This window comes from Acartia tonsa, chromosome 2 (assembly GCF_053477335.1).
Source record: "Acartia tonsa isolate MP-2025a chromosome 2, ASM5347733v1, whole genome shotgun sequence".
In the NCBI taxonomy this organism is placed as follows: Eukaryota; Metazoa; Arthropoda; class Copepoda; order Calanoida; family Acartiidae; genus Acartia; species Acartia tonsa.
Window position 1 is genome coordinate 62,222,979 of NC_137261.1, and position 13,889 is coordinate 62,236,867.

Genomic DNA, 13,889 nt, shown 5'->3' on the forward strand with positions numbered 1-13,889 from the left:
TTAGAAAACATGCCTTATTAGTGTCCTATTTTACTTATACTGGACCTACCTAAAAATGCCGGGACTCGAACTGGGTGCACCTGACGCTATATTTATGTTCACAAACATTGTTTGCATTCAAGAAATATTTACATAGACGTTTATTTTGTTAAAATATTCCTATCCTAACTAAAGTTATGAAGGTTTATAGATTTTTTAAAAATAGGGTAGCTTCGCTTCTCCAAAACCGCCACACGTACTTACTAAATGCACATTAGAAGTTAACAGGAGCAAAATTTATGTTATTTTTGAGTTAAAGCAAAAGAAATTACATCATTTCGTCAATTGCAAGCTTTTTTATTGATGTTTACTTTTGTCTACCCTTAATGTCCCGTTTTTTGGCAAAAGATCCCACTGTGGTACCTATTAGACTTATTTACCAAGTTTCAAGCTCAATATTCAGTCCATTTTACTCACGATTTACAAGCTCCCGGCACCTAGCATCCCCCCCCCCCCCCCTATATTTGTTGCAAAGTTCCTAAAATACGGTGTTGCTGCATAAGACCTAATTCTACAAAAAAACTAAATTACAATAGAACTAATCCTACAAAAGACCTAATGACAACATCCATAAATCAGGGTGCCCTAACCTTGTGGGGCTACTCAGCATTACTTAACCTAACTTAAGTATTTAGGTAGGGTAGTTTTGATCTTTCTTTATTCTAGGTCTTTTTTTCATAAAAATAAACAATAATTTCCCGCCAGAACAATTTTCTGAGTAGGTATTAGTTAAGCATTAAGCGTTAAGCATCGTAATTGAGTAAATGGGCAGAGAATTTGTTTAGCTAAATTTTCATAAACAAGGGTCAAAATATTGTTTATATTTTAGGTTGATAATTGTATTAATGTCAGTCAGCAACGAACATATACAGTGAACAGAGAGAAATCTGCAGAGGAATTTTGATTGTGGAATAAACTCATGAAAGGTACTTTGTTTTCAAGGTATTTTATGTGCCCAGTTTACATTAGGAGAAGCTACATTATATTAAATTACATATTACATGTTTTTAATATTAAAATCCAAAAATTAAAAGTGTCCATAGCAATTAAAAGGTCAACTTTATTAGAAAATCTAGGATTGTCTTTGATAATTCAAATTTGTGTAATTTGGCGAAAAAAACTAAATTGCGTGAAATACCGGTTTTCGGTGGAAGCGGTGGTTTTGCCGCCGTGCCTTCACAGTTCTATATTGTACCATAGTAGAGCAACTGCCATGCCAAATTTTTTTAGTTTTACTCCTGTTTTAAAGTCTTAAAACACACAATTTTACGAAAAATACGCGAAAAAAATTATCCCCTTTTTTTGTGTGGTTTTATTAATAAACAAGCCTTAACTATTGTTTATATTTTAGGTTATCACAAATTACCCCAATCTTTGGTACCTTTAAATAAAAAGGCGACAGGACCGCCGCTCCCGCCGTTAACCGCTATTTTAAGCCTAAAAAATAACACCTCACGGAATTTTAGCACAATCTACCTCCCTCTTTTTTTATGTAGGTATTATATTTTTAAATACAATTGCTGGTATGTCGTAGCACGAGTCACCACTCCCCCCCCCCCTTTAATCAGGAAATGTTTTTTGTTGAAATATTAATTCATAAAAATAATTTCAGGAGATTGAGAAAGGATAAATCAGCATAAATATTTGTGATATTTGTAACAAGAATTTTACACAGAAATCTTCTTTAGTTGTTCACAGGAGGGTACATACGGGTGAGAAGCCATACTCATGTGATCAATGTGAAAAGACCTTTAAAAGTAGTAGTCATTTGACTAAACACAAAAGAATTCACACAGGTGAGAAACCATACTACTGTGATACACGTGAAAAGACTTTCTCATGAAAAGGTTAATTAACTTTCCATCAGAGGATCCATACAGGTGAGAAGCCATACTCTTGTGATACATGTAAAAAATCTTTCTGCAGAAATAATGAGTTGAAAGTACATATGGGGATCCATACAGAGGAGCTTCACCTTCTGCTTCTACCAGTTTTGTTGATTGTGATGAAGCTGATGTTAAACTAGAGATAAAAGAAGAAGAATCTCTTGATGAAGATCCCCTCTCTATTAACATGGAGGCTGAGAAACTATAAAACATGGAATAGAAGGAGAAAAAATGAGGATAAAGATTCTATTGATATAGTAGAAAGGGATAGTTCTACGAAGTGTATTTAAAGAGTTAAGGTACTTAGAGTAGTGAACTTTTATATGTCTTAGTAGAATATATTAGGCATTGGATAGATATGATTATATGTTAAAGAATTTTTAACATTGACCAGACCAAACTTTTTTTATTTGACAATATCTAAAAAAGTTAAAGTGATTTGCCATAAAAAATTACAATAGAATGGTCTATTTTTTTCCAAATATGTATAGCCAAAACACCAATATCAGAGAATCTTTTTCCACATATTTCACAAGAGTTATAAAAAAATTGAACAGGGGTTCCCCTTGGGACAAGTTACTTAAAAAACATAAAAATAACGTCCGGTTCATAATAGGACAGGTTTTCTATAGATTCTTTTTTAAAAAAATAAAGAAAACCGTCCGGTTTACTTACAATATACACATAGTCTCACGCGGAAATACCAACTAACCATACAACATATATATATATATAAAGACCATTCTCATGTAATTTATGTTGCAAATCACTAACTTTTTGAGATATTGTCAAATAAAAAAAGTTCGGTCAGGTCAATGTTAAAATTCTTTATCGCAATCATATCTATCCAATGCCTAATATATTCTACTAAGGCATATAAAAAGATCACTACTCTAAGTACTATACTAAATATTTTATTGGTCATTCTTTGTTGTTATGTGTATTTTGTTGTATAAAAAGTTTGAAGTTATTTTAATCAATAACTTTATATTATGCACTACTACTTTATTTAAAATAGAAAAAAACTTACAGTTCACTATTTTTTTTTGAATGCACTTCGTGAAACTATCCCTTTAAATATGATGAACTTTTGGGTTTCTTATATGAAAAACCAAATTTTGTAAATATTTTATTATTTTTAAGACAACAGCATATTTACTCATAAATTATTCTAAACCTAATGCAAACAATTTTCTCAAAAAATTAGACAAAAATAATTTAAGTGTTGAAACAATAAAAATAATTTTAGCTAAGCAAAATGATGAAATGTAATGTAGGTTTATATAAGCTTTAAATACTTAATCCATATTTAGACTAATAAACAATAACATCTACAATTAACAAAAACAATTTCATGCCAAAATATATTTATTTGGTAAATATGCAAAATTAATCTCATAAAATAAATAAATAAAATTAAAGTATGTTATATTATTTCCATAATGCTTGATATTCAATTCCAGTAATCCATCTATATCTATGCTGAAATTAAAGTTTTGTTTTATCTTTTGTCACATCATTTTATGGATAAATTTGCCGTTTTCATTGGAAGATATTAAAATGTCTCAATTCCTAGTTTATGTAGTTCAAAATTAGAATAGAATAATATTCAAATTACACATTTCAGATATCAGCAATTACCTGGTATCTTACACACAGCATAATATAAGTTTGTACAAGTTCCATCATACCAAGACCATTTTTTATAATAATATGCCTAAACGTTTGATTATAATGAATCATATTGTTTTATTATTAAAATATTCAGTAGATCATTGTTATTAGACTTATATTTAACCCTATAGGATCTGGCCCTTTCGTTTTTATTCGCCAGGATGGTATTATTTAAATAATTTTAAAAAAACGAGAAAGAGAAAACTGGATAAGGGTGTGCCACATCTCCCCCCAAACCTGTGACTTAACGCATCATAACTTAAGACGTTTAAAATTGTTTCTACTGCTACTATGCACGACAGTAATAGTTAGAGTATGGGGAATGCCTTTAGTTCAAAACAGTGCAACTTATTACATCACCGTTAGGACTTCTCAGACAAATGTCATGCAATCACTGAGTTGGTTATCTGATGGGTGTTACTTAAACTAATATGCCAGGTGTTTGGACAAAAAAAAAAGACACTTGGCTTTCCTGGGTTGTTGGACCTGGCGTTTGATGGAATTGGACAGCATCCCTGCCCATATGAGGTAATTGTTGAGGTACCCCTCCCCCTTTGATCTTTTAAATAGCTTTTTTTATTATGAAAGGAGATAACTTAAATTGTCCTAACCTAACCATGTGTTTTCACATACCTCTTCCTCTATCTTTCCTGGTTTCTATATTTTTGAAAAAGTATTAAAATTATATTAAAATTTTTTTACTATTAGACAGTTGATATTAGTAGAAGGTTTTCGTTCTTCATACCAGTCAGAATAGGTTACTAATTTTTAAAGTTTAAATGTTATTAGAATTTATTTGTTCTTTCTGTCACATAATTATTACTCTAAAAAATGTTTTTTGTAAAAAGTGGAGTTAAAGATTGGTAAATTGAATAATATTTAAATGGATGGTTAAATAAAAATCTTAATTTCCCCTCTATGATTTTCAAGCATTATATTTTAATCAAAATAAAGGGATCATGGAAGAAAACGAAGTAGCTGGTTTTGTTGTATTTTAACAGTAGCTTTTCTCCTATTTCTACGCCCTGTTGTGGGCTCTAACTATGTGGGGCAACCATCAACATTTACCTAACCTAAAATATCATATCATAAGATACTGTGATACTCAATACTTCGTTTTGTCTCCATGATCCGAATGAAGATTGAGCTATTTTATAATGATTAACTAATTATTGAAAACATTTGGAAAATTTTACCTGGGGATCCATCTGTCCAAACCCAATTTTCATCATTGGCTATATCATTTGCACCAAGCCAAAATGGTCTACCAATAGTACTAATTTTGTGGTTACTGAGAAGATCTAAATGATATTTTAACAGTTTGATATAGGTATAATATTAACCTTAATATATTTAATAAGGTTAAAGGTTTAAAAATTATTGTGTGAAGACATTAAAAATCTTTTACACATTTTAAGATCTGATGTAATTAAACATTAAATATGATCATATTAGCTCTTCAAAGTTACTCTAAACCTGGATGATCAGGACCTGCAGGATCATACTTGGAAATTAAAGCTGGCTTGTACACTTATATTTGGCGCTTTATCTTTTCCGTATTATTTTTCTTATAAAAAGCCAACAACATGAAGTCATAATTCTCAATTTCTTTGTTAATAGGTCATTTTTTGGTTGATCTATAGTGCGAGTTTCTACCAAAGTTATAAAAAGTTCTTTTTAATGTAAAAAATGAATCCTGTTGGGCACTGATAAACACCCCCAACTTCTTTTTGAAAAAAATTTCAACTAAAGGGAATCATATTTTTTGTTTCTTTATTACTTATCAAAATAGGTTATGTTATATTTATTTTTTTGGTAGCACTTCAAAAATAGGGTACTCGAGTCCTAAGGGTTAAGGCATAGAAGAAAAAAAAACATACACTACCCTTCAATTTAATTTTATAGAAAAATATGAATGAGCAAGGTATCAGAAGCTCAACAGACACAAATATTATGGAGCAAATTTGGATCTCAATTTGTTTTCAAGAACTACCGAAAAAACCAATTTGTAGTCTTATGAAATCACCTTTTCCTTTGTCTCCTAACATGTATCATCACAATTTTTTTATCAACTCTTTGTGTTGTGTACATGGATGTTATATATAGACTTTCCATGATTACTTTATTGAGAAATGAACCTGATATATATTTTCTTAGAACAGTACACTTGAAACCGTATAGCCTTCTATCTTTTACACATTGAAAATCAGATTACAAAAGCCAAAGAATGAAGGGTAATTTTGCTTCTCTACACCACCAATTTTTAGAATTAAAATTTATGACTGAAGAAAAAAATCAACAACCTTTAACAAATTCCCATTCCAGACTTGATCTTATAGATGCAAGTTCAGCACCTTCCAACTGACATTGAATCTTAGCATCATTAAAGGTCCTTTTACTTGTCAACACTTTGTAACAATTTCCTGAAAACATTTAAGAGTCATTAACATGTTCTTTCTTATTATAAACTTAAAGCACCTATAAAACATTTAATTTTTAAGATAGCAGGAAAATTTTTAAGTGAATGTTTATTTATAGGAAAAATTTTATTTAAAATTCTAAACCTATTCAAGGGAAAATTCCAATTTAATAAGGCGGGGCCCATTTGACCCCCTTGCTTTCTTAGGAACCATAACAGATATCAAAAATAACTAAAATTTACATTTGCTCAAAATAAAATATTAAGGAGATTGAAATAAATTTTGAAAACAGAAAACCTAAAAACTAAGAGTTGCTTAATTTGATAGTGTTTACAATAATTTTCTCAATTGTCCAGCTTTAATGCAATTCTCTGCAATATATATTTTTATTGTAAATTAAAAAAACAGCTGTTTTTTACAGCAGGAAGCGAGAAAATAGTGGGTAAAAAAATTCATTTTTTCATAATTGTAAAGGGTACCATATTGTAAAATATTCCCTGACTGAGGTTAAAAAGTGGCTTAATAAACTAATCATTTGAACTTTGTGTTTGAAGTAATAAAAGGCCTAAAGAACAATAATTATTTTTCTTGTCACCTTTAATAATGTAACAAGATTTGGTATGGCTCTTGTGGCTCTGATGATGAAATGATTCAAATTAAAATTTTACCAAAAATTGCATATTTGGGTATTTGAAAATTTTTTTAATTTTTAAAATCCGTTACACAACTATTGGTATTGGGAGGGGTTGGGAGTTACTCCAGAATTTCAACAGGGAATATGCAGATAAAACTAATTCATTACAGCCTCTAGTAATATTGATTTGAATTAAAGATAGTTTACCAATAATATACAATATCATTTAAAATACTGATAAGCTTAACATTACCCAACTATTTATCCAAACTTAACATGTACTTTTTCATAATATTTTGAAGATAAAGCAAACCAAAGACACAAGTGGGAATTAGAATTGTTTTCTGATCTTATAAAATAATGAATAATAGTGTACTATATTCTTAATTTTGTTTTAAATTAGGGGGGAAGTTCTTAATGCTTGATATGCCCTTTGTGGGAGAGCACCATACATTATATTGTAATAATGTTTTGTGAAAACAAGTTCACCTGAATATCTGGTATATCCATCTTTACATATTCCTAAAACATTCAGAGTAAAATTGGTTAATTTTAAATCTATTAATGAAGGAGGTGTGGGTAGTTAGGTTAGAAAGAAGGTATCAGATCCTAAATACCTTTATATGAATAATATCAAAAGAAAACCTTAGAGAAGTGAGAAATTCTTACTAGACATATAAAATTGTTAGTCTAATTAAAAATCAAAGGCTGATAGGAGAGTACTTTTCAGGATGATGGGCAAAAATGGAAAGTTCAATCCCTCTTAGAAATATGTGCCGATAAAAAACTTCTAATTTTACTATTCAATCCTTCAAGTAAAAATTTATAACATTAATTTTCAATATTTACTTGCAATAAAATATCTAAAGATTTAAAAGATCTAATTAAAGAATTAGAAAAATTCAATAAGAGAGTAAGTATTAAGTTATGAAATTATTTGTATACCTGGCTTTGGGCTTTCAATAGGGCAAGTTGGACATGTTGGGCAAGATGGACAAGCTGGAATAAATACAGGGGAGCATAAGGGTGATATTTGAAATGGTGATGAGCTGGCAGTTGTTCCTAGTATAAAAAATGATATATATTTTAACTATTCAAAATGTAACAAATAATGACTGTAAAATTTTAGTTTAAAATTCCCCATCTTATATAGACTAAAGCTATTAAGCTAAACAAGATGCTTAGATTTTGATTCTGGCAACTATCCAGAGAAATCTAATTTTAAGAAAATTAAGTTAAATTTTCTTCCTATAGGAGTTCCCTTGCAGTCATGATGAGAAAAGATTATTCTTTTAAAAATTTTAAACAAAGTTTATTTTTTAAAAATTCTTCTTTAAACTATGCCTTAAGGGAGTAAATCATTGGCCATTTTTTCAGTTGCATTGTTAGGTCATGGAAATTTAGCAATGAATAAATAATACATAGATTATTTTTTGAAAAACTCTAAATAAGTACACTTGTATAATATTAGAAAATATGTACAATATTTGATTTTCTTATTATTGATAGGTGTATTTTTTCCAAATTAAATATTTCAAAATAATATCATTTCCTGCAACTGAGTAAGCACCATGAGAACTGCCAATGGTAATCAGCCACAAAAATAGCTCAATCTTCATAGTGGTACCTGAATAAGTCATATAAAAAAACCAACAATATGAATTTAAAGATTAGTTTTAGGTAGTAACTCCAAAAAAATATTTTAAACACAAAATTGTAGCTATGTTTAAAGCTGACCTTTTAATTTATGTTTGTTATGTTATAAGAATTATTATAAATATACATCATTTTAAAAAATAAATGTAAGTTTTTATTGAAAAATTCTATTTAGCTATTTGAAAAGTCTTCAAATAATAAAAAAAATCATATCACCAATAAAAACTGGAAAGAATAAAGGAAAATAGTTACATTTGTAAAGGTTAAGTCACCATCAGAGAGAAAAGATAAAAGGTCAACCACTTTACTTGTTCAAATTATAACAATATAAAAATTTATGATAACTTGATATGATACAATTATGCTTACCTATGAATTGGAGCCCAGTTGAAACTGATAAATCTTTAGAAATTTACAAACAATTTATACCAATATACAAGTGTTGATTATTATTGATAAAAATTTTTACCAATTAGAGTTATGCTGATTTACATCTTTTGCTTATTTATCAGTAAATTTTTACTTTAACAAGCGATGTAGGCTTTAGGTCTGCTTCATCTAACATCAAGTTTTCTTTACAAAAGGCTTATTATCTGCCCCTCAGAATTATTACAAAAATATACAGACTTTCATAAGAAGGAAAGAGGAAGGAGAAGTAATAAATTTACCAAATTGCTCATCTTGAGAGTATTCTTAATAATCTGACCTTTATACCTTTTTTACAATTACATGCATACATGCTGTCATTGAAGTTTGAATAACAGTTTAAGGTAAATGAAATTGAAGAGAAGAAAAACGTTGTTTTATAATACAAAGAATGTTAAAAAAAACAATTGCTTCACTTTTTTAATATAAATCCTACAGTTTTGGTAAAAAAAAATAACACAATTCAAGCTCAAGAAATAAAAATAGAAAAATGATATTGAATTTTACTACTCACCTCTCCAGAGTACTAAAGCTCGAGACCTAGCCCTTGTGGAGAATTTTTTATAACATAGGTTGAAGTAGATGCAAATCATTTTATTATAATCAGGTAGAAAAAATATTTGTATCTATAAAATTATGTAAGACTACCTACAATAAAACTTTATTTTATTTGGTTAGTAGTTAGTTTTACTATATTGGTAAAATATTTTTTTGAATTATTAATACTGTAGATACCTCTTTTCTTTCTACTTTTTATAATTTTGCTGATGTGTCATCTTACTATCTGTATTGATTTATTGATCAAAGCAACAAGTGCAACTATAGAAACTGAATTATTAGTATATTTAATAATAATGATTATATTTTTTATATTTTATTTACACATCAAACATTTTTAATCAGTTTAAGCTGTTAACCTTCTTTTAATGCTGTACTAGATGGCATTTTATTTTAGTTTAAACACAGATGTCAACATAAAGAATTGTCAAACAAAGAAAATAATATTTGCCCTACAGCATTACAGGCTGTTGAACAGAGAGAGTAACGACTACTAATAGAAAATGATAAAAACCTATACCTGATAAAAACTATTTAACTTTCAAAAAAAATATTTGTCTTTTGTTTGTATTTTCTTTATGTTTCCCAATAGTATTACAGACTGACGGTCAGGGATACAGACAAACGGGCTATAGAAAAGAAAAATGGAATATCAATTTAATATTCAACATTATTTTTGAAGCCTGAAAATATTTCTGTAGATAGAGGTTTTTTTCCAACTGCTATAGACAAAATTTCAATGAACAAGGATGACAACATCCATAAAACCGAAGCTCTCAAATGGCAGGACAAACAAAACTTGTAGTGTGTCAGAACTGAATAAGCAGAATACAAATGTATAAGTCAAAACAAAATTTAACATAAATTTGTTACAAAATTGCTTAAATTGAATTTACTGTTTAAGGCCATACATTTTAGAATTTAATTACAGAGATGCTTCACTTATAACACTAGACTTTGTTGTCCAAGGAATTAGTATTCCAACAACCAGATCAATAGGAGCCAATTAGCCATTATATTATTTTTAAAACAATATCTTATATCCTAATATTAAATCATGCATTTTGTCAAAGTTACATACTAGTTATTTAAAGCCAGATAAAGTGATGTTCTGCCAATTGGCCTTAAGTCTGCTACAAACAATACTAATATTTGTTAAAAAATTATTTAGATGATTGTTTGTTTTCTATTTTCAAGAATTAAGAGTATTGACGTAAACATAGCTTATAACAAGTGTTGTTTGTGAATAGATTTATTTTGTAGATTGTCATAAAAATGTGAAAAGAACAATTTAAAAAATGCATTTCTACATGAAAAATACTTACCAAATTAACAGATATAAAAGTATGAGCCATTTGGAAAAAAATATTTTGCTGATTTCATATAATTTTGTTTATAATAATTAATATTGTATAAACAAAAGTTAAAAGTATTTTTTACCAAAGGCTTAATCCATTTGAGTGCTGATGTGTCTTAAGGATATTATTGATTTATTGATCCTAGGAACAAGTACTATAATTCATAATCTTGATTTTTTTTCTAAAAACATGTTCTATAAAGCTTAGGATCCTCACACTGTCTGTATGTAATATATTATGTTTATTTCATTTATGAACGAATTATATCTTTTAAAGAAAATTCACATTATGTTTTCTATAATTCAGATAACAATCTTCTATTTTTTTACATTTATATTCATCCCATGGAAAAAATTTTGTATCATACATCAAAGATCGACAATCGGTTGTAAGAATTATTATTTAAATTAATAATTAAAAACAATACTCAATATTATATTACTATGAAAAGTTTACAGTTTATGTGTGTTCAGTAAGTTCTAAAAAACGGCTAGACCAACTTCCAAGTAATAATGTGCACTCATGTGTGCTGAAAATTTTTTTAGTAGCAAAGCTACTCTAATATTCTCTTTGTCTGTCCGTCATTCAGTCAGACCTTTACTGTATGGACAAAATGTAATTTTCTTGGCTGCTATTGAAGATGATAGATAGCTGACATTGTTAGTGGAGATTCCTCAAATCAAATCCAAAAATTTTTTGGCCATCTGTCTGTCAATGTTTAGGTTATTGTAAGTTTTCAGTTTTTTAAATACAGTTTAAAACCCTAGAAGCCATTAAAATTTTTCTTAACTTTTCCCAAAGAGTAATTGAAAAAAATTGGGTTGGGGTGTCCTCTCCCCCCCCCCCCCAAAAAAAATAGCTTAAAACCACCAAAATACCAATACATTTATTCCCTGAAGAGTAGAATCCAATCAGTTCAGTGGTTACCGGGATCTTAACTTCTTAAGCCTCAGACGGACGGACAAACATCAAGCTATCTGTATTATTGATAATATTAAGTCTAAAGACAATTTGTTAAATTATAGTTGTTGTAAAAAAAGCAGTGTTAGGCTTGTCAAAAAAAGTGTAAATTAAATATATTGTTTTAATACAATTTAAAACCATTTTAGAAACAAACATAGACTTTGAGTCAGGGTAACTGTGTGTGTGTGTGTATTTTTCAGAGATATGCATCTGTACTTTGAAAGTCAAAGCTCGATTTGAAAAGTCCCATTTTTTACCAATTAGTGTGTGTTTTTTATAGTTTGATTTACCCAACGGTGCTTTAAACGTTGATTCTCGGTTTAAAAAGTCCCAATTTTCACTAATAATGAGCAGGGATCTTATGGGATAAGACAATGGCTGATGAATTTATGTACATCCCTAATGATGATATACAAAATTACCCTATTTTAGATTAAGAATTGTGGTTGAAACGTTGGTCACTCAAATTAACAAACCAACCAAAATAATTCCATTAAAGTCCCTAAAGTTGTTAAGCCAATGAAAGGAAACTTAATCATGAAACTTTGGGGAATACTGTAATAAAAAGCCCATTGTCCACTCCCCTCCCTCCCTCCCTGAATAATAAGCGTGTGTGTGGTTCATTAGTTATTTTTTTACTTTAGTATTTAATTTATAGTAGCAAAACTAAACTATAATTCGAATATTTGTCTGTATATTCACCTGTCTGGAACGTTTACAGAACTTAATTTTCAGACATTCAATAGGTTTAAATTGTTACAAAATTAATTGATATATTAGGTAATGGAACGTAATTTAAGGTAGAGAATAATAAAAAATAGATTACCAGGTATCTAAAGTGATAAGACATTCGCTGATAGATTAATGTACTTATCTAAATTATCCCTTACAATTAATGGTTGAAACATTTAAACACTCAACTTATTGAACCAACCAATCAAAGTCTCCAAAGTTGTTGAGCCAACGAATAAGAAAAGGTTGGTATAAAACTGATGTAATAAGCAGACCTAGAAATCATGAAAAATACTTTAAGAGGCGTCAAGGTAATAAAAGCTTTAAAAGTCTAGATAATTTGTAAATCCATGGTTGGGGTCTTGTGGGGCAATTGATATATAATTACTTGGATGTTGCACCAGATTTTTATTTACTCTGATAAAGTAATACTTGCAGCTGGCTATAATTACCCCCCCCCCCTAATCAATCACCCTCTCATGCTGGATAAACGAACTGATCAATTAATAAGGTCTATATAAGCAACCTAAATTGACGACAAATTTTGCCTAGTCAATACGTATGTTATATTCTTTTGTAAGGTGTAGCCACGGATATACAGATAGGACAACGAATTAAAATTATTTTCAAAAAGTTATGAGAAAATTATATATATGAAAGCTTATGAAATGAGAATAGTTATTTATCGGATCATAATATAGACAGCTTTCCGGTTGATTCTAAAATGAGGACCGGCTTTCATTTTATGATTTTATTTTAATTTTCGTGGAAAATTGTCTATAATATAATGCTAAACATGATTTTTAGGTAAAGCTGAGAACCGGTTCTATTCCAGTGAATGTTAATTGGTGAAGTTTTCGTATTTTGTAGAACGTTGATTTTTCTGATATCAAAAACAGGTAGATACAAATAAAATGCCCCGAACCCTATAACCCCTGAATAAAGACATTAAGTGCTGCCCAATTACCTATCCCTGTGTACCTGCGGGTAAACTGAGATTATTCATGAAGGGAGGGGATATTGGGCTGTTTATTACACTAGTCTCCAAAGTGTTATAATGATGTTTTCTTATTCGTTTTTATTAAACTATTATTAGTTCATTAAGATGAGTTTCCAAGCATTTCAATTTCCAATTGTAACCTACAAAAGGGGTAATTTTGTACATCTTTTTTGGGAATGTATATTAATTTTTCAGCCTTTGTCTTATCTCTTTAGATCCTTGGAGAATATTCCATTTATCTTAAAGTTGTAACTTACAAAGCGCGCATTTTCTGAAAGCTGAGTAAGTGAAGGGAGAAAGTTGTATTATCCAATTTATTAGCCATGAACCACCCTCTTAAACATATTGATTTCAACACATCCCTCCCACTTTCCCGACAACTAATTAAATGGAATTCGGCGTAAAAAGGAATCCTTATAATATAGTAAGAGGATATCTGTCTGTATGTGTGTGTACCAAAGGATCTCGCTAACCACTGAACCGATATGATTCTCCTTTACAGGATAGCTACTTATAGGTCATTGGAAGATTTATAACTATTTT

General features: G+C 29.3%; 1 protein-coding gene across 1 annotated transcript; it reads right to left on the bottom strand.

Moving 5' to 3' along the window:
- Positions 1–3,278: 3,278 nt before the first annotated feature.
- Positions 3,279–8,701, bottom strand: LOC145312895 (snaclec coagulation factor IX/factor X-binding protein subunit B-like). Its single transcript, XM_080152119.1, has 9 exons — positions 8,679–8,701; positions 8,203–8,280; positions 7,599–7,712; positions 7,143–7,175; positions 5,903–6,022; positions 4,796–4,900; positions 4,302–4,360; positions 3,567–3,642; positions 3,279–3,407 (listed from the first exon to the last, which is right to left on the bottom strand). Exons 2-9 carry the CDS (start codon positions 8,270–8,272, stop codon positions 3,403–3,405), a joined length of 582 nt encoding a protein of 193 aa, XP_080008245.1. The 5' UTR covers positions 8,273–8,280; positions 8,679–8,701; the 3' UTR covers positions 3,279–3,402.
- Positions 8,702–13,889: the final 5,188 nt, after the last annotated feature.